The 25,838-nt window shown below is 47.1% G+C and overlaps 1 protein-coding gene across 2 annotated transcripts in view; it reads right to left on the reverse strand.

The window, feature by feature from the left end:
- Nucleotides 1–25,838, reverse strand: part of SH3GL1 (SH3 domain containing GRB2 like 1, endophilin A2) — a 305,491-nt gene that overhangs the window by 239,501 nt on the left and 40,152 nt on the right. The window contains exon 3 of one of the 2 annotated variants that reach the window (XM_040322538.1): nucleotides 20,478–20,558. The exons of the other annotated variant lie outside the window; for it this stretch is intronic. Coding sequence (XP_040178472.1) covers nucleotides 20,478–20,558 — 81 coding nt within the window. The remainder of the gene's footprint in view (nucleotides 1–20,477; nucleotides 20,559–25,838) is intronic. 2 annotated transcript variants of the gene reach the window in all.

A 25,838-nucleotide genomic window follows, 5' to 3' on the forward strand; every position in this document is an offset into this window, starting at 1 on the left:
GGAGCTTCTAAAGGACAAGAGCGACAAAACCACTCTCATTGACCGTCCATGTTAAAAAATTTTAAAATTTTCCTGCAAAACACACAAAGACGCTCTTTTCTAAATCGCTGGCATGGCCACAATTTTAAGTTTATCAACATAAATTTCATATCGATGCGTTCACAAGGGCCGTGTCTTTCAAACGGTGAAGTCGCTGTATCGATCGCATGTACGGTTGTGGATTTATTACGTTTTGTTTGGAGGCGGAATTAATGTATTGGTCTGTGAATTAAAAGGCGTTTGTAATGGTAATTCTTTCCATAAATAGCTTTCCTTACCTCAGTGCAATATTTCTCCTCACTGACCTGGGGGGAGGGGAAACCTCTTGAGGGGGGAGGGGCGACCAGGAAGTCAGCATACTCTCTACTTTGCAGATAGAGAAAGGAGCTGTGTGTCCTAAAGATAGTGTAGTGGTTATGGTGAATGGCTTTGGTGCGGGCTCAGCAATTCAGCATTCCCACTCGCATTTTCCTCAGGGAATGCATTTTCTAGTTCTTCTTCTTAATTTTATTCCGTACGTTTTTTGGCTCTGCGTAACTTCTGCATACTTTCAGCTATTGAGACCATTTAACTTTTAAAATGTTCGTCTCATTCAGCTAACGATGGGACTTCTTCAAGTTTTTTTGTACTATTTATACTTTTTAAAATATTAAGCTTTTAGACACTTTTTTTTAACATTGAAGTCAATGAGAACATCCTTTTTCCTGCTTCAAAACACACGTTCTGCCAAAAGTTTCAGCTCCTTCATACTTTCACTTACAGACACCAAACAAACTTTAAAGCGGTCACAAAATATTCAGCTATCCAAACATGACTTTTCAGATTGATATCTTTTACGGTTTTTGTGAAAACGCAATTTACGTTTAGCGATTTTTTCAGAAAATGGAATCGGTTATAATGTAACCCTATGGAAGGGATTTAGAGTGTGTCATGTGACCTTTAGAGTGGAGATCTTTGAAAACAAAAATTATCTTTAAAAAAAGGGCGAACAAATTGCTCTCACGCCCACAAGATCTACTTGTCATACACAATTTATATATCAAAACGTAGGTATGCTTGTCTGGTTTCAGGCAATGTGATCAGTTTTGTGATACGTATTTTAGTTTTAGTTCCAGGAGCTTCTAAAGGACAAGAGTGACAAAACCACTCTCATTGACCGTCCATGTTAAAAAAATTTAAAATTTTCCTGCAAAACACACAAAGACGCTCTTTTCTAAATCGCTGGCATGGCCACAATTTTAAGTTTATCAACATAAATTTCATATCGATGCGTTCACAAGGGCCGTGTCTTTCAAACGGTGAAGTCGCTGTATCGATCGCATGTACGGTTGTGGATTTATTACGTTTTGTTTGGAGGCATAATTAATGTATTGGTCTGTGAATTAAAAGGCGTTTGTAATGGAATTTCTTTCCATAAATAGCTTTCTACCTCAGTGCAATATTCCTCCTCACTGACCTGGGGGGAGGGGAAACCTCCTGAGGGGGGAGGGGCGACCAGGAAGTCAGGATACTCTCTACTTTGCAGATAGAGAAAGGAGCTGTGTGTCCTAAAGATAGTGTAGTGGTTATGGTGAATGGCTTTGGTGCGGGCTCAGCAATTCAGCATTCCCACTCGCATTTTCCTCAGGGAATGCATTTTCTAGTTATCTAACATGTTTCTGCCTAGTCCTCTCCTGTAAACAGGGAACATAACACACTTGTCAAGATTTAAGGAGCGGTGTCCGTCCATGGACGATAAGAGAAACTGATGTTTTGTTTGTATTGCCAGAAGGCCCCAGAAAAGGGCCAGGCAGCATCTAAATCAACTATTGCCAAGAGGATTCGTCAGTTGATTAGTCAGGCCCCGTACACACGAGAGGATCCATCCGCTGAAAAATCTCAGGGGACCGGTTTCAGCGGATAGATCCCCTGGTGTGTACGTTCCAGCGGATATTTATCCGCGGATATTTCCGATTTCCAGCAGATAAAAATTTGTAGACATGCTTACAAATCTATCCGCTGGAATCGGCTCCAGCGGATCGATCCGGTGGTCTGTACAGACTCACCGGATCGATCCGTCCGAACCCATCCCTCGCATGCGTCGTAATGATTCGACGCATGCGTGGATATCCTTATAAGACAGCGTCGCGCACGTCATCACCGCGGCGACGGCGCGACACGTCACCGCGATGGGAATTCGGCGCGGATTTCAATCCGATGGTGTGTACACTCCATCGGATTAAAACCTGCAGAGGATTTATCCGCGGATACGGTCCGGCGGACCGTATCCGCGGATCAATCCTATCGTGTGTACCAGGCCTCAGGCTTATGGTCTGAAAAGAAGGGTTCCACCTTTTCAGGTTAAATCGCACTCTACCAGGGCAGTTAATGCTTCATGGGCAGTGTGTCACCAAGCCTCTGTGGCTCAGATTTGCAAGGCCGCTAACTTGGTCGTCAGTACATACATTCACAAAATTCTATCAGATGAATGTAAGATGGCAGGAGGATGCCGCCTTTGGGCACAGTGTGCTGCAGGCAGTAGTATAGGTTCTCACGCCTGGCCGTGGGTGCTTTGGTTTGTGTCTACCTCCCCTCAGATGGCATTGCTTTGTTACATACCACATAGTAATTACTATGCTGCTCTGTGTCCCATGATGTACAAGAAAGAAAAAATAGGATTTTTGTACTGACCGTAAAAGCCTTTTCTCTGAAGTCCATGGACGGACACAGGGTGCGGTCCCTCTGGTACCTCTGGTCATAACCCCTCACACTGCAGTGAGCAGCTCAGTTCGTCAAAAAGCAGTACAAACTCAAAAAAAAACGAGGGTTGGGTGCCGTGTCCGTCCATAGACTTCTATTTTCTCTTTCGTCCATGGACGGACACCGCTTTTATACTCTTGACTGTAGGGACGTCCCCAAACAGTGTCAGAAACGAGGGGTGGGAACAGCAATCAAAAACCAAACTTCACCCCAACACACTAGAGCTCCTCAACAGAGGAGTTGCAATCTCAAACTGCCGCCTGCAAAACTTTGCGGCCGAAGCAGGCATCCGAAGATGCACTTACATGAACCTTTTAAACACTTAGTGAAAGTGTGAACGGACGACCAGGTCGCCGCCTTGAACACCTGTGAGACAGACGCTTGATGTTGGAAAGCCCTGGAAGCACCAATTGCCCTGGTTGAATGCACCGTGACAAGAAAGGTAGGCACCTGCCCATCAGGGCGTATCAACAAGAAATGGTGGCAGACGAGACTGCCAGGGCTTTCGTTGGACCAGAAACCGATACCAACAGCGAGTCTGTCCTCCGAAACTAAGCCATAGTAGACAGACACACCCGCAGAGCACGTACCACATCTAGGGAATGTAATGCAGCCTCCTTGGGAGTGACGGTCGAGGACATAAGGATGGAAGTACAATGTCCTCATTTAGATGAAAAGCCAATACCACCTTCGGAAGAAATTGAGGCTGTGGACGTAGCACCGCTTTATCTCTATGGAGGACCAAGTAGGGGGACTTGCAAGACAAGGCAGCCAACTCAGAGACACGTCTGACAGATGTAATGGCCACTAGAAATGCAACTTTCTGAGAGAGCGTTAAGAGAGGAATATCTCTGATGTTCTCAAAAGGAGGTTTTTGAAGCACCGAGAGCACCAGGTTCAAATCCCATGGAGGAGGTGGTGGTCGAACCGGAGGAGCCATATGTAGAACCCCTTGCACAATCATATTTACCAGTGAGTGGGACGCCAGGGATCATTGAAAGAAAACAGCCAAAGCTGAAATCTGCCCCTTAATGGTGCCAAGGCAAGCTTCTGATCCACTCCCTGCTGTAAAAACAGCAGGATCCTAGAAACAGAATATGTACGTGGATGCCACCCCATCTCTTCACACAGAGATGTAGGCCTAAGGCCCCGTACACACGACCAAACATGTATGCTGAAACTGGTCCGCGGGCCAGTTTCAGCATACATGTTCGGTCGTGTGTAGGCGCGAGCGGGCCGAATTCCAGCAAACATTTGCCCGCCGGGCCTTTTCCCAGCGGGCAAATATTCCTGGACGTGTTTTAAAACCGTCCGCTGGAATCCTGCCCGCTCGGACATGTACAGTCGTCAGTACAGACCTACCGTACATGTCCGAGCGCCCGCCTTCCCTCGCATGCGTCGAATGACTTCGACGCATGCGTGGAAGCCTTTAAATGGCAGGCCCGCCCACGTCGCCGCGTCATCGTCGCGGACACGCCCCGCGTAGTGTTTACGCGCGGACTTCTGTACGATGGTTAGTACAACCATCGTACAGAAGCCCTCTGGCAGGCATGTACGGTGAAAACAGTCCGACGGACCGGTTTCACCGTACATGTTTGCTCGTGAGTACCCGGCCTTACACGTGCAATGGTAAATCTTCCGAGAAGAAGACTTCCGAGCCCTCAGCATGGTGGAAATAACCGAATCCGACAGGCTCCTGTCTCTCAGCACCTGGCTTTCAACAGCCATGCCGTTAAAGCCAGTGACTGTAAGGCAGAATGGAGAATGGGACCTTGTGACAGAAGGTCCTCCCGCAATGGCAGTCGCCAAGGAGCATCCGCCACCAGGCGTACTAGGTCGGCGTACCAGGGACGCAGAGACCAATCTGGAGCAATTAGGATCATTGGGATCCCCTCGGATTCCGCTCTGTGGAGCAGGCGAGGAAGCAGTTTCAGTGGGGGAAATACATACATTAGCCGATACTGTCCCCCATTCTGGCACGCCCCATTTTTGGCAAAGGAGGCGGAATACCTCTGGGTGTAGTGACCACTCTCCTTGGTCCAGCGTCTGGCGACTTAGGTAATTTGCTTGCCAGTTTTCTATGCCCGGAATGTACACGACCGATATAGCTGGCATGCTCCGTTCCGCCCACGTCAGGATGTGAGCGACCTCGGACGCTGCAGCCAAGCCTCTTATTCCTCCTCGATGGTTGACGTACGCCACCGCCGCTGCGTTGTCTGACTGGATCCTGACCGGACGCCCCTGTGAAGAGGCACAGCCTGATCGCTCGGAGTTCCAGGACACTGATCGGCAGGCGAGATTCCTCCTGTGTCCAGCGACCCTGCGTCGACTGAACACCCCAGACTCCCCCCCAACCGGTCAGACTGGCGTCCGTCGTGATCACCGGCCAATGAAAGGGAAGGAATGACTTTCCGGCATGAAGAGCCGGAGATCTCAACCACCAGACCAGGGAAGTCCTGACTAGGTGGCTCACCCGGATTTGACTATCCAGTGACCACGGAGACTTGTCCCATTTGGACAAGATCTCCTTCTGCAAGACTCGAGTGTGGAATTGAGCATACGGTATTGCCTCGCAGGAGGCTACCATAAGACCCAGGACTCGCATGCAAAAGCGCAGCGACGACCACCTTTGGGACACCAACAACTTCACCGCCGTCTGAAGAGTCTGCAACTTTTCCAGAGGGAGAAAAACTCTCGCCTCTGAGGAATCTAGAATTTCAGCACCCAGCCAAACTCCTGGAGGGTCTGACTGGCAATCGCCACATCCTCCTCTATTTCTGAGCTTGAAGCAGCTCTCTAAAGCAGATCGCCACAATAGCGATTCCTCGCTGTCTCAGCAGGGCCAAAATAAGGGGAAAGGACCTTGGTAAAAACCCTGGAGCTGATGCCAGGCCAAAAGGGAAGAGCCACAAATTAATAGTGGTCTTTCCCGACCGCAAAGCGCAGAAACCTCGGATGCCCGACATATATGGGGACATGCAAGTATGCGTCCAAGGACACCAGAAAATCTCCCGGATGGTGTGCAGAGTACATCCCCCGAATGGAGTACTGAGCGAACTGATTCCATCCTGAACTTCCAAACTTTTACGAAGACATTGAGAGCCTTGAGGTCCAGAATTGGATGGACTCGGTCCTTCTTCGGGACCATAAACAGGTTCGAGTAGAAACCCTGAAACCTTTCCCGCAGTGGCACGGGTATGATCACCCCGCAGCTTAATAAGTCCTGCACTGCCCCAAAGAGGGCGTCTCGATGAGCCGGAAGGAGAGGAAGCTTTGAGGGAAAGAATCGGATTAGTGGACAAGAAAGAAAGTGAGTATCTTGTACCCTGATGAAACCACTTTGCAGACCCACTGGTCGGAAATCGGGGAGGTCCACCGAGCCGCAAACTCGTGCAGACGTCCCCCCACCTGAGAGTTGGGCAGGGGCAATTCTTCATGCCATCGCAGATTTGTCTGCAGGCTTGCGAACCCAGGGACGTTTTTGTCCCCCAGCTGGCCCTTTGTCCACCTGAGGACGCCCGTTTGTGGGTCCTGACTAAAAATAACGCTTTTGCACGGAAAAAGAGGGCCCTGGCCTGCAGCGTGGCTCTTTTCCTTTTTTGGACTGGAGGAGGAGCGTGCTCTTACCCCCGTGGCATCCTTTATGTCATCCAGGGAGGAACCAAATAGCCTCCCACCCCGGAAGGGCAAATCCGCCAGAGCCTTCTTGGAAGCCTGGTCTGCATACCAGACCATAAGCCAAATCAGACGCCGCAGAACCACCGCAGATTGAGGCTCTGGAGATCAAGCGAGCTGCATCCAGGGCTGCATCGCAGGTCAGCCAGTTCCACACAGCCTGGAGGAGCATGATGCTCTTCCAACTCCTGGTGCAATAGTCTTGCCCATTTAGTAAATGTCTGACACCAGTGCCGTAGGCAAAATAGCCATAATGCTGAACCCAGCATAGAGAACATGGACCGACCTACCGCTTCGGACCTCCTGTCAGCAGGGTCCCTAAAGGCAGGGGTTCCCTCAACCAGAATCATGGTTGCCTTGTTCAACATGGATACCGGGGGTCCACAACCGGGGGAGATGCCCACTTTTTTAAAAGGCTATGGGGTATGTCATGGCCGACCCAGCGCGTAGCTAAGGCCTGCTCACGCTCAATGGCCGGACTGGGGAGACTACAAGGATCTACCGTATTTTTCGAACCATAAGACGCACTTTTTTCCCCCAAATGTATGGGGGAAAATGTCTTTGCGTCTTATGGTACAAACTCTGAATGGACAGCCCGACCCCCCTGTCTCTGCCATTTACATAGTTACATAGTTACATAGTTAGTCAGGTTGAAAAAAGACACAAGTCCATCCAGTTCAACCACAAAAAATAAAAAAACAAAAATTAAAAAACACAGTAAAATCCTATACACCCAACTCCATTCCCACAGTTGATCCAGAGGAAGGCAAAAAACCCCAGCAGAGCATGATCCAATTTGCTACAGCAGGGGAAAAAATTCCTTCCTGATCCCCCGAGAGGCAATCAGATTTACCCTGGATCAACTTTACCTACAAATCTTAGTACTCAGTTATATTCTGTACATTTAGGAAAGAATCCAGGCCCTTCTTAAAGCAATCTACTGAGCTGGCCAGAACCACCTCTGGAGGGAGTCTGTTCCACATTTTCACAGCTCTTACTGTGAAAAAACCTTTCCGTATTTGGAGGTGAAATCTCTTTTCCTCTAGACGTAAAGAGTGCCCCCTTGTCCTCAGTGTTGACCGTAAAGTGAATAACTCAACACCAAGTTCACTGTATGGACCTCTTATATATTTGTACATGTTGATCATATCCCCCCTTATTCTCCTCTTCTCAAGAGTGAATAAATTCAGTTCCTCTAATCTTTCCTCATAGCTGAGCTCCTCCATGCCTCTTATCAGTTTGGTTGCCCTTCTCTGCACTTTCTCCAGTTCTCCGATGTCCTTTTTGAGAACTGGTGCCCAAAACTGAACTGCATATTCCAGATGAGGTCTTACTAATGATTTGTACAGGGGCAAAATGATATCTCTGTCTCTGGAGTCCATACCTCTCTTAATACAAGAAAGGACTTTGCTCGCTTTGGAAACCGCAGCTTGGCATTGCATGCCATTATTGAGCTTATGATCAAATAAAACCCCCAGATCCTTCTCCACTACAGATCCCCCCAGTTGTACTCCCCCTAGTATGTATGATGCATGCATATTCTTAGCCCCCAAGTGCATAACTTTACATTTATCAACATTAAACCTCATCTGCCACTTAGTCGCCCAATTAGACAGAGCATTGAGGTCGGCTTGTAAATTGGAGACATCCTGTAAGGACGTTATTCCACTGCATAGCTTGGTGTCATCTGCAAAGACAGAAATGTTACTTTTGATCTCAGACCCAATATCATTTATAAATATATTGAAAAGTAAGGGTCCCAGCACTGAACCATTTAACATACAGGGGATAGTGGTGGTCACAGATTACGTCCGCAGATGGCAGGCAGCCTGCGCCATCAGTGGGCTCACGGGATCGGACTGGTCCACGACGGCATACTGTATTTTTCACAGCAGCATGTACCGCCATCACAAAGCAAGGGAAGGGAAGGCCTAGGAAGAAGAAGCCCCAGGAAGCTTTGCAGCAGGTCCAGTGCGAGGAGGTACACCCACACGACGGCCTATTCTCCTGTTGCTGAGTCAGCTGACCAATAAAGTGAGCCCTCATTGGTCGCTACCTCACAAGTCCCTTCCTAGCATCTGTAAAGCATATACGGAAGTACACTTGTGCCATAAATGAAAAAGAGGAATTTACAGTACTTGGTAACTTGCAGTACTTGGTAACTGAATACTGGATATTATGGTAACACTGACCAGGTGCCAGCTCAGCCACCCACAGCAGGGACCAGGTGCCAGCTCAGCCACCCACAGCAGGGACCAGGTGCCAGCTCAGCCACCCACAGCAGGGACCAGGTGCCAGCTCAGCCACCCACAGCAGGGACCAGGTGCCAGCTCAGCCACCCACAGCAGGGACCAGGTGCCAGCTCAGCCACCCACAGCAGGGACCAGGTGCCAGCTCAGCCACCCACAGCAGGGACCAGGTGCCAGCTCAGCCACCCACAGCAGGGACCAGGTGCCAGCTCAGCCCCCCACAGCAGGGACCAGGTGCCAGCTCAGCCACCCACAGCAGGGACCAGGTGCCAGCTCAGCCACCCACAGCAGGGACCAGGTGCCAGCTCAGCCACCCACAGCAGGGACCAGGTGCCAGCTCATCCACCCACAGCAGGGACCAGGTGCCAGCTCAGCCACCCACAGCAGGGACCAGGTGCCAGCGCAGCCACCCACAGCAGGGACCAGGTGCCAGCGCAGCCACCCACAGTAGGGCCAGGGACCAGGTGCTAAAGCAGAAAGGATGATGAAGCAGAAAAGACTAGCATATAAAATTCCTTTTAAATTGGAAGTAGTAAAATATGCTAAGGAACATAGAAACAGAGCAGCAGAGAGACATTTTGAGCCACCTCCATCTGAAAAAATTATGAGAGAGTGGAGGAAACAGGAGGATCAGCTGCAAAAAGCAAATAAAAGTAAGCACACTTTTACGCGGGCATGCTGCAAAGTGGCCATGAAAGAATGGATCACACATCAGAATAATGGCTTCTCAGTCTCTACAAAAATGATAATATATGAAGTCAGACGCCTTGCTGTAGAGAAAGGCATTTAGGATTTTACTGGATCACCATCGTGGTGCTACAGATTTATGAGGCGATGTGACTATGTTATGCGCACCAAAGCTAGAATTGCGCAAAAAATGCCTAAAGAATATGAATCCAAGATTCTGTCTTTTCATAAATTTGTGATTCATGCTAGGAAGAAGAATGGTTTTAAAATCGGCCAGATTGGGAATATTGATGAAAGGCCCGCTAACCTTTGATGTGCCATCTGTAACAGAATGACCCATGACACCCAGAGACTTTTGAAGGATGAGGGGTACTCCTGTGCCAGCGTCACCAAGGACTCTTGGGTCTAGGGTCATCCTGTGCCCCTTTTGGGCATAGGGTGACTGGGAAATATTAATTATAAATTAAATGAGATGGGACATTACTGTTAATTCATGTATTGCAGGAGATCTGGACATATTACAGTTTGATTTCATGCTGACACACAACTGGTCAATAAGAGTGTCTCCTTCAATGTGAGGACACATGCTTTTGAGGTGTTAATTGGGTCTGCTCCAAGACCTTTAATTATGTATGCCAATAACACTGTTTGTGTGAAGATGCTATTGATGATAGATATGTGTTGTGAGTTATCAGTCTAAGGGTCAGATGTCTCCTTTCAGAGATAGGGAATTAGCATGTCAATTATGTTTAGTAAAGGAATGTACTTGTCAACTGTAGTAATTATGTCAGATCGGTGCCAAAACGTCTGACAAAGAAATGTGTATTCTGCAAGTGAATCACTTAGTATCGGAGTCCGGATGTCTGGGGAATAATTAGCTCAACTGGATGTCATTGTCTAAGAGAAGGTGTATTGAAGCCCCCCCCATTGTGTGATGTGTGGGTGGAGAGTTCCTTTGTCCCTGTGATTAACTTTAACATGCTGTACTGTATATAAGAGAGCTAAGATACAATTAAAGTGTTCATACATTTTGACTCAGAACACAGAGCGTATGTCTCGTCTCTCTGAGGGAATTCTTATGGATCGTGTCTGCTGGATTGTGGAGTGTCAGATAAGGCTGCATTCACATCTAGGCGGACAAAATCACAGCGTTTTGTACCGCGATTTGCGGCGACAAAACGCCGCGATTGTCCGCCTAGATGTGCCCCTAGATTGTCCCTCTATGGAGATGGTTCCCATCTCCTATGCCGAACGCCGCCTGAAAAAAAGGTCCGGGACTTTTTTTCAGGCGGCAGGCGTTCGGCGTGGAGATGTGAACCATCTCCATAGAGGGCAATGTTAAATCATCCCTCTGGCGTGTCGGGGCGGCAGCGGCGTCACACTACAGGCGACAAAACGCCTAGGTGTGAATGGGCTCTAAACTGTTGTGTGGCTGATGGAATGGGAATATCGTAAACGGTGGTGACCGTTACACCATCTAATAGGACTGTTGATCTGAAAGGTGCCAAAACCATAACTGTGAAAACCTCAGTACATGAGAAAACTCATTACATGGTTGTGTTGTCCTGCTGTGCAGACGGCACCAAATTGCCACCCATGCTAATTTTCAAAAGGAAAACCTTTCCAAAAGAATTGATTCCACAAGGAGTCAAAAATGGAATGAGAGTATGGGTTGAACAAGTGTGGTCCAAACATCCTGGAGGGCTTCTGAAAGAACCTGCCTTATTAGTGCTTGACCAGTTTAGAGCACATTTTAGCGAAACTACAAAAAAAGTGCTTTAACTACTTGAGCCCCGGCATATAGTCAAATGACGGCGGCAAGGTGGCTCTATAAATCCCAGCCGCCATCATTTGACGTCTTCGCGTCCTCCGGCCACTGGGGGGCGCGCGCGCACCCCGGCACGTCCCCGAGATGCCGATGCGCGTGCCTGTCGGCCGCGATGTCCGCTAGGTACCAGCGATCGGCAATGACAGAGCAGGGACGTGGAGCTCTGTGTGTAAACACAGAGCTCCACGTCCTGTCAGGGAGAGGAGACAGATGCTATGTCCCTTGTACATAGGGACACAGCATCGGTCACCTCCCCCAGTCAGTCCCCCTCCACATACAGTTAGAACACACCCAGGATACACATTTAACCCCTTCCTCGCCCCCCTAGTGTTAACCCCTTCCTTGCCAGTCACATTTATACAGTAATCAGTGCGTTTTTATAGCGATGTTCGCTGTATTAATGTGAATGGTCCCAAAAATGTGTCAAAAGTGTCCGCCGCAATATCGCAGTCCTGACAAAATTTGCAGATCGCCGTATTACTAGTAAAAAAAAGTCAGAATTCTATCCCCCATTTTGTAGCCACTATAACTTTTGCACAAACCAATCACTATACGCTTATTGCGATTTTTTTTTACCAAAAATATGTAGAATACATATCGGCCTAAACTGAGAAAAAAAAAATATTTTTTTAAAAAAATGGGATATTTATTATAGCAAAAAGTAAAAAATAGTGTTTTTTTTTTCAAAATGGACGCTCTTTTTTTGTTTATAGCGCAAAAAATAAAACCGCAGAGGTGATCAAATACCACCAAAAGAAAGCCATTTGTGGGGAAAAAGCAGAGTTAGATTCTTACCGGTAACTCTGTTTCCAGTAGTCTTCCAAGGCAGCCCTTGAGAGATGGAGCTCCTCCTCACAATTCAGGAAACACGTTGCCAATAATTTTTCCTCCCTTTAAGAGGCGGTCCCTCAGGTCCCTGGTCAGTCATCCCCGAGAACCGAAGGCCGGAATCTGAAATGATATAGAATACACAACACAACCCCACAAGGTTAGACATTTAAGGGTGGGATCGTGCTGCCTTGGAAGACTACTGGAAACAGAGTTACCGGTAAGAATCTAACTCTGCTTTTTCCCCAGTCGTCTTCCAAGTCAGCCCTTGAGAGGATAATCAAGAACTCACCAGATCTAGGGCGGGACAACAGCCTGGAGGACTTTCCTCCCAAAAGCCTGGTCCTGGCTGGAAATCAGATCCAGCCTATAATGTTGTACAAAAGTCGAAAATCTTGACCATGTTGCAGCTTTGCATATTTGTTCTGGAGTGGCCCCTGCTTTTTCTGCCCACGAGGCTGCTGAAGCCCTTGTAGAGTGAGCTTTAAGATCTTCTGGAGGTGTTTTTTCCATCACATTGTAGCACTCCAGGATAGCTGCCTTAATCCATCTGGCGATCGTATTTTTGGACGCCTGTTTGCCCTTTTGTTGGCCGGCATACAATACAAATAAATTATCTGATAATCTAAACTCATTGGTTACTTCTAGATATTGAAGTAGACACCGTCTGACGTCTAGAAAACTTAAATTGTGTTCCTTGTCGTTTTTTGGAGAGGTACAAAAAGAAGGTAACACAATATCCTGGGATTTGTGAAAAGTTGATGCCACTTTTGGCACGAATCCCGGATCAGTTTGAAGAACTATTCTATCATCATAGATCTTTAAAAAAGGTTCTTTTACTGATAAGGCTTGAATTTCTCCAATTCTTCTTGCCGTGGTAATGGCCACAAGAAAAACCATCTTTAAGGTTAGTAATCTCAAGGATGTTTCTTGAAGTGGTTCAAATGGACCTTTGATAATCCCCCTAAGTACCACCGATAGATCCCATGTGGGACACTTTCTAATTTTGGGTTTTTTATGTTTTGCCAATGCTCTGCAAAATCGAGAGACCAAAGGGTCCTTTTGTAGTGTCCTTTCTAGGTACACTGAAAGTGCTGCCACCTGCACCTTCAGAGTACTGAGCGCTAGCCCTTTATCAGCGCCTTGTTGTAAGAATTCAAGGACCGTTGGAGTGTCCATTCTCTGTCTTTGATTCTCTGTGCACCAACTGTTGAATCTTCTCCAAACCTTTCTATAGATGGCTCTGGTGTTTGGCTTCCTGGCACTCAGAAGCGTTTTTACTACCCTTTCTGAGAGTCCCTTTGATCTTAAAAGGTCCTCTTCAGTAACCAGGCCGCCCACTTGAAATGTTCTTGCTTTAGGCCGGTTAGTGGACCCTGACACATCAGGTCTGTCCTGTGAGGTAGAAGCTATGGTTCTTCCGCTGAGAGACTGAGGAGCTGGGAGAACCAGGCTCTCTTGGGCCAGTATGGTGCAACTAGTATGAGTTTCGTTTGTTCTTGAAGAAACTTTTTTATCACTCTTGGGATCAGATGAACTGGAGGGAAGGCATAGCACATCCTGAAGTTCCAGGGGTTCTGGAGAGCATCTATTCCCAGCGGATGGTCTTGCTGGTTTAGAGAGAAGAAATACTTCACCTGAGCATTCTTTCTCGAAGCAAACAGGTCTACACTTGGGACTCCCCAGCGGACTGTAATCTCTTTGAAAACCTCTGGATGTAATGCCCATTCCTCCTGGGAGATCTCCTGGCGACTGAGGAAGTCCGCCACTTGATTGTCTTCCCCTTTCAGGTGAACTGCACTTAGTGAAAGTAAGTTCCCTTCTGCCCACCGGCATATCTGGTTGGAGATGCAACTTAGAGAGGGACTTCTTGTGCCCCCTTGTTTGTTTAGATAAGCCACTGCTGTGGCATTGTCTGACAGTACCAGGATGTGGTGGCTCCTCAGCTGGTTCTGAAAAACCTCCATGGCTTTGGCTATTGCCATGAGCTCTCTCCAATTTGAGGATTGTTTGGTTTCCTCTGGGGACCATCTCCCCTGAGCAGGTTGCCCCGCCAGGTGAGCTCCCCAACTGCTCGCATCCGTGGTCAACTTCTGGGATACCTGGAATGACCAAGCCAGACCTTGGTTTAGATTTGTGTGGGTTCTCCACCACCATAGCGATCTTTTTACTGATGTTGGGAGCAACACAGCTTTGTCCAGATCTCCTCTTTGATTCTTTAAGAGAAAAATCTGAAGTGGTCTTAGGTGAAATTTTGCCCACTGGACTGCCGGAATCGATGACGTCATCAGTCCTAGAACCGACATCAGTTCTCTGATTGTGATCGGTAGATTGTTCTGAATGGAACCTACCCTCGTGATGAGGTTTTGAATTTTTTCTTGTGGAAGAAATGTTTTCTGTTCTGTAGAACTGAGTAGATACCCCAGAAACCGAATGTTTTGGGTGGGACAAAGGTTTGACTTTTCCAAGTTTAGGATCCAACCCAGGGATTTCAACCACCGTTGAGCTTCGTTGAGATTCCTTATCAGCTGTGCTTCTGATGGAGCTGCGAACAGTAGGTCGTCCAGATAAGGAATTACTGTCATCTTTTTTAACCTTAGAGGGGCTAGAACCTCTGCCAACTGGTGAATATCCTTGGTGATGAGGACAGCCCGAACGGAAGAGCTCTGCTTTGAAAGTGGTATTCCTTCCCGTCTATTTCTACAGCTAACCTTAGGTATCTCTGGGATTCTTCTTTGATTGGAATGTGAAGATATGCGTCCCTGAGATCCATGGTCGCCATGAATGTTTCTGGTTGCAGAATGTTCTTGACAGAAAAAATGGATTCCATGCGGAATTTTTTGTATTGAATCGATTGATTCAAAGGTTTGAGATTCAGTATTAGACGGAACTTCCCGGAGGGCTTCTTGACTATGAATACGTGAGAGTAAAAACCCTTTCTTTTTTCCTTCTCTGGAACTGGGAGAAGGACATTTTGATCCACCATTTCCCCCAGCAACAGAGGAAGAGCTTTTGCTTTTTCCGAATCTCTGGGAAGCTTCGTCAATAGGAATCTCTCTGGAGGATGACAACTGAACTCCAGCGAGTAACCTTTTGCGATTATTTCTAAAATAAATTGATTGGCTGTCGCCTTTTGCCACTGAGGTAGGAAGGCAGCCAGTCTTCCCCCTACTGGCATCTGGTTGTCATTGCTTGGCGGCTGTGTTAGCAGCGCCAAAGAGTGGGTTACTCTTTTGGTTTCCCTTTTGACCTGTCCAATTTTTCTTTGGGAATTCTTTCTTCCCCTCTTGTGGTCGATTTCTTTTCCCCTGAAAAAATCTTTTTTGTTGGAATTTTCGTTTTTCCGTAGGAAAGGACTTCTTCCTATCTGCTGTTCGCTCCAAAGCCTCATCTAGGCCTGAGCCGAACAGCAAGTCTCCTGTGAAAGGCAGATTGCAAAGTCTATTTTTGGATGCAGCGTCACCTGTCCAGGTCTTCATCCAAATCGCACGCCTAGCTGCGACAGCTAGTCCACCTGACCTTGCTGCCAGTTTTACGGATTCTGCAGAAGCATCTGCAATATAACCCACCGATTTAGAGAGTACTGGAAGTGTCTTCAAGATTTCCTCTCTAGGTGTACCGTTTTTAATATGTTCCTGTAACTGGGTTAGCCAGAATTCCATGTTTCTTGCAACACAGGTGGTAGCTAGCGCTGGTTTTAAGCTAGCTACACTTGTCTCCCAGGCTCTTTTTAGGATAATATCACCCTTTTTGTCCATAGCCTCTTTTAGATGACCCATGTCTTCAAAAGCCAATGCAGAATTTTTGGACACTTTTGAAAATGGTGCATCCAGTTTTGGATTTTTGTTCCAAACTTCTTTTGGATCGTCACTAAAAGGGAAACGTTTTTTGTGACTTGCTGCAAAGAATGTTTTTTTCTCTGGATCTCTCCATTCATTAATTACGGTGTCAGACATCACCTGATGCACTGGGAACACCTTGGAATTTTTCTTCCTCAGACCCTGATACATTAGGTCATGCTTGGAAGGTTCCTCCCTTTCATGTTCAATTTCCAGGGTTTCATAAATGGCCCCAAGTAAATCATCCACTTCTTCTAGTGATAATTTGTAATTTGGTGCCTTCCTTCTTTCTTCACCCCCCTCCTCTTGTTCTGGTTCAGAGTCATCGCTGGCCAAAACGCTAGCTGCGCTGCTGCCTGCTCGCTCCCTCACAGACTCATGCGACCCCGATGCGACTTCAGATCTGGGAGAGGCCATGGGAGAGGGACTTCCAGAAGGAACTACTGGGGTTTTGACTTCTGAGATAAATTTTTTGAGATCCTTAAAGGTGTTAGCCATATCTTCCCTCACGGATCCAAAAAATTTTGCATAAACTGCGTCAGATTGTTTTTGTACCAGCTTGTCCATGCAAGTCTGGCACAGCGGTTCAGTGTATTCCACCGGCATCTTGGCATTACACTTAGCACACCGCTTTTTGGGAATGGACTTTGGCTCTTTAGGTGTTTTCACCTGTATAAAAAGACAAACACAGGGGCCCCATGGCGGTGAGATTACATCCACCATCATTTCTAGTGCACACCCGGTGACACTACCCCTGTGAGCCCCAGCTAAGCTAGTGCCACCACCATCTAGCTGCTGTCCCACATAAATGAATACAAAGGTCACCACACTGGTGCCTACCTGTATCCTGCTGGTGCTTTCGCCTCCTGGAGCCTGGCCCGACGAGATATCATCCTCTTCCAGCATCCTGGCACACTGTGGCGTCCTGCGCTGTCCCCTGCAGCCGTCTCCACGTGTATAGCACCGCCGGCCTGTTTGAAATTCCCGCGCCTTTAAGGGGAATGACCAGCTCCCCGGCGCACGCCGATGACGTCATCCCGCCCCGGAATTGACGCGCATGCGTCTACCGGGTCAAGCGGCGTCAGCTGCAGGACACGCCCTCCCGCCGAAGCCGCCAAGGGGACGAGGAAATGGCGCCTACTCCACGCCTGGGCACAGGAGAATTTCTAAACCGGGACACCTCTGCACATCGAGGGTTGCCCGTGGCCACACACCGTCCTCCTCCGCCCACGCTGCACGGCTCCGGTAAGGTCACCTGACCCCCTGCCGCTCTGAGGCTCCCCTGCTCGTTTTTTTTTTTTTTCCGTGTAAGGCTGCGCCCGCAGTGTTTACACATAGTGCTGTCCCAGCTGGACCCCTGCCCTGGTCAGCCCTAGAGAGATGGAGCCCCCTCAGGTCCTCTGGCAACATGTCTCCTCCGGACGGAGGAAACACTAAAACTGACCAGGGACCTGAGGGACCGCCTCTTAAAGGGAGGAAAAATTATTGGCAACGTGTTTCCTGAATTGTGAGGAGGAGCTCCATCTCTCAAGGGCTGACTTGGAAGACGACTGGGGAAAAAAGGACGTCAATTTTGTTTGGGAGGCACGTCGCACAACCGCGCAATTTTAATTTAAAGCGACGCAGTGCTGAAAGCTGAAATTTCGCCTGGGCAGGAAGGGGGTATATGTGCCCAGTAAGCAAGTGGTTAAATAAGTGAAGACTTATCTAGCTGTGATTTTCATGGGGGTCTTACCAGCAAGTTGCAACCTCTCGACGTTTCCATCAACAAACCATTTAAAGTCTTTATGCGAGAAGAGTGGAACAAATGGATGGCTGCTGGTAATCATGATCTGACACCTACTGGACGAATGAAGAGGACCACTATCACTGAAGTTTGTGAATGGGTGAAAACATCATGGCACTCGGTGAAGGAGGAAATTGTTGTACAGTCAGTCATTCAAAAAATTTGGCATTAGCAATGCCTTAGATGGAACTGAAGATTGTATCGTAGATGAAGATAGCGAAGAAAGTGATATCAGTGATTGTGAGCAACTGAGCTTCATAAATTCTGACACTAGCAATGATGAGTTCTTGGGGTTCCCTGAAAACTAGAAGAGTACTCAAACCTTAAAGTCTCTCCTTATTTGTTAATGACAGTGATGATGGTTCTTAAAGCGGTCCTCCACCCTAAAGTGGAGTCCCGCTGATCGGAACCCTCCCCCCCTCCGGTGTCACATTTGACACCTTTCAGGGGGGAGGGGGGTGCAGACACCTGTCTAAAGACAGGTATTTGCACCCACTTCCGGCCACACGCTACGGGCGAAAGACGGGCATTCCGTCACATCCCGTCTGTCGCCCGTTGTGTGCTGGGAACACTCGGCTCCCAGCACACAGCGTGTGAGCCAATCGGCGGGCGCAGCGCGACTCGCGCATGCGCCGTAGGGAACCGGGCAGTGAAGCCGCAGCGCTTCACTTCCTGGTTCCCTCACCGTGGATGGAGGGGGGAGCAGCAGGGTGACGAGCGATCGGCTCATCCTCTGCTGCGATCACCGCTGGACTCCAGGACAGGTAAGTGTCCTTATATTAAAAGTCAGCAGCTGCAGTATTTGTAGCTGCTAGCTTTTAATATATTGTTTTAGTGGCACATCCGCTTTAATGTCATTGTTGACTGCTGTTCACTTTACATGGTTGAAATATAATTCCGTTATATTTTATTAACCACTTCCATACCGCGTCATTGTAAAATGACGGCGGCAGGAACCCCTCGCCGATCCGGGTGGACGTCATATGACCCGGCACGGGTGCCCGGCGACACACAGATCCACCTCCTGTCAGCAGTGAGGAGACCAATGTGTGTTCCCAGTACAGAGGAACACACATCGGTGTCCTCCCCTTGAGTCCCCTCCCCCCTACAGTTATAACACACCTTAGGGAACATATTAACCCCTTCAACGCCCCCTAGTGGTTAACCCCTTCCCTGCCAGTCACATTTACACAGTAATCAATGCATATTTATAGCATTAATCACTGTATAAATGTGAATGGTCCCAAAAACGTGTCAAAAGTGTCCGATGTGTTCGCCGCAATGTCACGTGACAGAAAAAAAATCGCAAATCGCCGCCAATACTAGTAAAAAAATTAATAAAATAAAAATGCCATAAATCTATCACCTATTTTGTAGACGCTATAACTTTTGCGCAAACCAATCAATATATGATTATTGCGATTTTTTTTACCAAAAATATGTAGAATAATACGTATCGGCCTAAACTGAGGAAAAAGAATGTTTTTTTTAAAAAAAATGTGATATTTATTAAATAAAAAAAGTAAAAAATAGTGGGTTTTTTTTAAATTGTCGTTCTTCTTTTGTTAATAGCGCAAAAAATAAAAACCGCAGAGATGATCAAATACCACCAAAAGAAAGCTCTATTTGTGGGGGGAAAAAAACATAAAGATTTAGTTTGGGTACAGTGTTGCATGACCACGCAATTGTCATTCAAAGTGCAACAGTGCTGAAAACTAAAAATTGGTCTGGGCAGGAAGGGGGTGAAAATGCCCTGTATGGAAGGGGTTAAATATTTCAGTACACCATTCGGGTCAGAATATTTTTTTTTTTTTCCCTTATTTTCCTCCTCTAAAATGGTATATTATCCAGCCTGTCACACAGCTGGCAGTTGATAGAAGATCTCAGGTTTAAAAAAAATAAATAAAATACATTTTTTTTCTTATTGAAATCTTTAAAAATAAAAAGTTCCACAAGACCTTGAGCCCATAAGGGAGCCAGGTTCTTCTCATCTACTAGGCAGAAAAAAACCTGAAAAAAACTGGGCTGCTCAGACCAGTGTGAGGGGTTATGACCAGAGGGACCGCCCCCTGGGCGGGGCTATATCAGCTTTGCTAAAGTTTACATGTTTAACCATTGACATGTCTGCCTAGTCCTTTCCTAATAGATGGAACATAACCATACAGTCAAGAGTATAAGGAAGCTGTGTCCATCCATTGACGAAAGAGAAAAGGATTTTTATAACAGCTTACCTGTAATATCCTTTTACTGGAGTACATCACAAGACACAGAGGTTCCGCCCATCTTATTGGGATATATATATATTGCTTTGCTACAAAAACTGAGGTACTCCCTGTATGGGAGTGGGAGGGGTTATATAGGGAGGGGGGACTTCCTGTCTTGAGTGTACCTGTGTACATTCACCTATAGGTGGCATGTAACCCACATAGTAATTACTATGGTGCTCTGTGTCCCGTGATGTACTCCAAGAAAAGGATTTTACAGGCAAGCTGTTATAAAAAAAAATTGCATTTTAGTGTAAATATGAGATCTGAGATCTTTTTGACCCCAGATCTCATATTTAAGAGGACCTGCCATGCTTTTTTCTATTACAAGGGATGTTTACATTCCTTGTAATAGAATAGAGATTGGACTTTTGGTCCCCAAAATCAGAAAGGCAGAGAAAACTGGGCAGTTGCACTATTGCGGTACAGGTAAATAGATAAACTCAAATATGTGGATACATATATGAAAAAGTATACATTTTTATGAATACAACATCAATAAAACACAAAAAAAATATACAGTATAAAAACTTAGTGACAGACCATACGTATCACCAAACTAATGATCCCCAGGAGCAGAAAATCACAGTGGGAGTAGTAGTCACCAGAAATGTCTTTAAAAATCTGAAATTAACATACAATCAATGACTGAACAGATTTGACAAGCATAAAAAAATACAATCAAACCTGGCAAAGTAATGGTAGAATATATACATTGGGGGACAAGGGCTGAGCTGCTTACCTAAAATACCCTGTCAGTTCAAAAGGCCAGGGGTCACCAGTTGGGGTCTCCCGCGGCGACCAAGGGGGACGTATGTGGAGATGGGCCTACTAGCTAAATAGTTAGAGTAACCATAAATACATGTAATCAACAAGATTCAAGAGGTGAGAAGTGTGTAAAAACTTGACCACTCAGTGAAAATGAATAAGTGATGGAGAGTGAAGGAACGTGAGAAGGAATGAGGTGAAAAGGAGTGAGTGGCCAGGGAATGAGGTGAAAAAAGGAGGGGACAAGGAATGGGGGGGGGGGGAGGGAAGGGGGGGGAGGAAAGGGGACGTGGAAAAAAAGGTATTGAGAGAAAGGAGGGAGGCAAGAGGGGGGGGGGAGAGAAAGGGGGGGGTGAAGGAAGGGGGAAGAAAGGGGGAGACAAAACCAGGAACGGGGAAAGGAGGTAATTACTACAGCTTGACAAGTCACATTCCACACACAAAACAGTATTATTAGCATACATAATGAAAGGTCTTTAGGAGCCAGGCTGAATTAACACCTAAAAGCTAGACATCTGACCTTTACGACTTAGTTAGCATCTCACAATGGAATGTCTTTCAGGAGTAGCCCCCAATTAACACCTCAAAAGCATGTGTCCTCACATTGAATTAAAACACTCCACTGACCTGGTGGGGTCAGAATAACCACTTGAATATCTCAAGATATCCTGCAATATGAATTATCAGTTATCAGTCACATCTCATGTAATTTATAATTAATATTTCTCAGTCACCCTATGCCCAAAAGGGGCACAGGGTGAACCTAGACCCAAGAGTTATTAGTGACACTGGCACAGGAGTACCCCTCATCCTTCAAATGTCTCTGGGTGACATGGGTTACAATATATATTAATAAAGAGCAGCAAACGCTGGTTGAGGTGGGGAATCAAATACAATCTCTCCCACTTGAACCAAAGGAGGCGGTAGCAAAAATGGTAGCCTAAAAGTAAAGAGAGAATAGGGGGCTTCCCCTGGGTCAGCAGAGCTCAGAGGGTAACATGATGGGAAGAGTGAACTCACTCTGTGATCGGTTAAACAACAGGTATCCTGGGACCCGGCGATTGTCTCTGTATCTCCCTATCGCCATGTTGACTTTAATATGTTGCTTGTGATCACAATTGCCATTTATTATAGGTTTATGCCAAAATTTACTGTATATTTTAATATTATAGATTTATTGTTTTGTATATTTATCTGTAGTAAACATCTACATATGGACTTTCTTATTGTATCCAATTGTAACTCCTTGGGTTCAGCTGCGTTGCCTCTCTCCCCCTCACTCCATTAGGTGGGCATGTCTCTTGAGCGGCGGACAAGTGTCCGCCCTGGTGATGTAATCAGCCCTGCCTCTGGGGCTGTGCCTCACTTGCCCATGTGCTGGCACGGCCTTTGGCTTCAGCCTTAGCACACGACGTTGTCGCGCTTGCGAAAGGGGGGCGGGCAGACTTGATGACGCTGTGCATTGGTGTCACCTTGTAGGGGATATTTAAGCAGGCTGAGTCTTGCTTTCTGTGTGATGGACACCGGGTCCCAGGATACCTGTTTCACCGAGCACAGAGCAAGTTCACTCTTTCCATCATGTTACCATCTCCCAGCCGGTTTCTGAGCTCTGCTGACCCAGGGGACTCCCCCCTCTTCTCTCTTTACTTTTAGGCTACATTTTGGCTACTGCCTTCTTTGATTCCAGTGGGATAGATTGTATTCGATTCCCCACCTCACCAGCAGCGTTTTCTGCCCTTAGTCATGTGCTGAAGCCCTGTCCTGGGACCACTTACTTTTGCTCCTTATCCTCGCAGGTATATTAGCCGATTACTTTCTTCTCCCCTAACCCTCCTCCCTTCCTCTTCCCCTTCTCCTCCCTGTCCACTTCTCCCTTTCAACCCCCTGCTCCCTTTCCACCCCCCTCCCCCCCCCTCCTTTCTGCCTCTTCCCCTTCCCTGGTTGTGTCTCCCCCCTTTTCTCTCCTTTCCCCCTCTTGCCTCCTCCTTCCCCCCCTTTCTCTCCATAGCTCTTTCTGCATCCCCTTTCCTTCTCTCTCCCCCCCCCCCTCTTTCCTTCCCTCTCCCCTCATTCCTCATTCCCTCCTTTTCAACAGATTCCTTCTCACGTTCCTTCAATCCCCCATTGCTTATTATTCATTTTTCACAGAGTGTTCATGTTTTTACACACTTCTCACCCCTTGAACCTTGTTGATTACATTTATTTATGGTTACTCCAACTTTTTAGCTAGTAGGTCCATCTCCACATATGTCCCCCTTGGTCGCCGCGGGAGACCCCAACTGGTGACCCCTGGCCTTTTGAACTGATGGGGTATTTTAGGTAAACAGCTCAGCCCTTGTCCACAATGTATATATTATACCATTACTTTGCCAGGTTTGATTGTTTTTTTTTTATGCTCGTCAAATCTGTTCAGTTGATTGTATGTTAATTAATTTCACGAAGCGGCAACTGTCCGCGAAACTAGTAGAGACATTTCCTGTGACTCCTACTCCCACCGTGATTTTCCCCTCCTGGGGATCATTAGTTTGGTGATACGCATGGTCTGTCACTACGTTTTTATACTGTATATTTTTGTTTGTGTTTTATTGATGTTGTATTAAAAAAAAATCAAAAGTCCAATCTCTATTCAATTCACATTTTTGGATAATGGTACCATTAGTTAACAATATTATCTGTTCTTTCTGGAGGCTAAAATTCTATTTATTCCTTGTAATAGGAATAAAAGTGACCTTTTTTTTTTACAGTTCTTTAAGATAAAATAAATAATAAATTACAACAAGTTGGGGTCCACGGCGGCCTTCCCGGGTGACACCCTGAGGGCACACATCACTGTCATCCCTAAAGACGACAAAGACCCCTCAATATGCAGCAGCTACAGGCCAATCTCCCTCCTAAACACGGATCTCAAGCTGTTTACCAAGATTTTGGCAACCCGACTAGCTAGTCACTTACAAGAGTTAGTCCACCTGGATCAGGTGGGCTTCATCCCCACTAGAGAAGCTAGAGATAGCACAATCAAGGCTCTAAACCTAATACATGTAGCTAACCAGTCTCACACTCCCTCAGTCTTTATCAACACAGACGCTGAGAAGGCGTTTGACTGGGTTAATTGGGACTACATGTTCTCGGTCCTCAGACACGTGGGTCTTGGAGAAACCATGATCAGGTGGATAGCTCAAATCTACTTGACCCCTACTGCACAGGTTTAAGTAAATGCAATCCTGTCTGACCCCTTCCCAATCAAGAATGGCACTAGGCAGGGCTGCCCGCTGTCACCCCTCCTTTTCGCCTTATCACTAGAGCCATTTCTTTGTAAAGTCAGAAATAACCCGGATATCTAAGGCCTCAGGGTGGGGGACTCCCACTACAAAGTCTCTGCCTATGCGGATGACATGCTCTTCTCTCTCACAAACCTGTCAATCTCGCTACCCAATCTCATCCGCGAATTCGACTCATATAGGAACCTATCCAACCTTAAAATCAATTATAGTAAGTCGGAGGCCATGGGAGTGGGGCTGTCGCAGACTATCCGGCAATTGCTGAATTCCAACTTTAATTCCAAATGGACGGAGACTGTCCTGAAATATCTGGGCACCTGGGTTCCGGCTGACCTCCAACATACCTTTACGCTAAATTTCCCCCCCTTTATTGGCTAAGACCAGATCCCTGCTGGAGTCCTGGCACAAGGGCCTCCACTCATGGTTCGGCCGATGTAACCCGATAAAAATTTGCATTCTACCCAAATTTCTTTATTTAATACAGGCACTCCCAATCCCCATCTCAGCTGGGTTCTTTAAACAAGTACACAGCCAGTTCACCAAATTTATTTGGGCTAACAAGAAACCAAGGCTGACCCGAGCCCTCCTATCCCTGAAGAAGAGTAGTGGCGGCCTGGCGGTCGCGGACGTAAATAAATACTACCAGGCGATGCACTTAGGAAGGATAATAGACTGGTGCCGTCACTTCGACCTGAAACTGTGGACGCGCCTTGAACAGTCGCAAACACACATACCCTTGCAGGGAGCCGTGTGGTGCTACGAGCACCTCCCGACTGCCGTTAAAAGACACCCATTAATAGGGACGACACTCCGAGTGGGGGCACTGACGCTCTCCAAACAGGCTATATCCACGTCTAGTTCCCCCCTATACCCGTTCATAGGGAACCCCAAATTCCCGCCAGGTCGGGACCTTTTTTGGAGGCCTGCGCCGTACGCAAGTCAGACATTTTCTGGTGAATGACCATTGGCCCTCTTTGGAGGAGCTGCGAGATGAAAGGGGTGCCTTTCAACTGCCGTTTTGGACGGTGGTTCAAACGAGACACTTTCTGGTGTCCCTGCCTAACCCGCAGGGGTTCGCCAAATCACTTACCACCTTCGAGGCTTATTGCTCAGAAGAGGGAGCGCTCCCAAGGACACTATTCCACCATGTACAACCTCCTGACCTCCCCGACGGACAACGCGCACCTGACCTATTTGACTAAGTGGGAGAGAGACCTGAATCGCACATTTACCCCATGCGAATCCCAGCGTATTATCTTATTTGCCCTGAAGACCTCCATTGTGTACGAAGGTGCAGGAGACCAACTACAAGCTCCTGACTAGGTGGTACCTAACCCCACATGCCTTACATACCTACTACCCAAACTCCTCAGCATTATGCTGGAGATGCCAAGGGGACAGGGGTACGCTGCTGCATATATTTTGGTCGTGCCCCAAACTGTCACATTTCTGGTCTACAGTCAGGCTTACAATTCAGAAATTTACTGACTACAATATACCGGATGACCCGGCATTCTGCCTTCTACACACCAACAAAATATCACCTAAGAGGTACAAAAAAAATCGCTCATATGCCACTTATTGAACGCCGCAAAATCATGCATCCCACTTCACTGGAAAAGTCAAGCCCCACCCACAATAGCTAGCTGGGTCCGGAGGGTGGAAGACATCAGGGCAATGGAAGACCTGGTGCTCACTGCGAAACAGCAGGAAAAGTTCAAAGAGACGTGGGACTTATGGCACCACTTTATCTGTTCATCGGAGGGTGTTACACTTAGAACTTCCTGAGGAAGCCTTTGCCTCATGCGTGGAGTGTTCTTGGGGCCGTCCTTACCCGGACCGGGCTCCCCTGATGCCC

Source organism: Rana temporaria, chromosome 1, assembly GCF_905171775.1.
Source record: "Rana temporaria chromosome 1, aRanTem1.1, whole genome shotgun sequence".
NCBI lineage: Eukaryota > Metazoa > Chordata > Amphibia > Anura > Ranidae > Rana > Rana temporaria.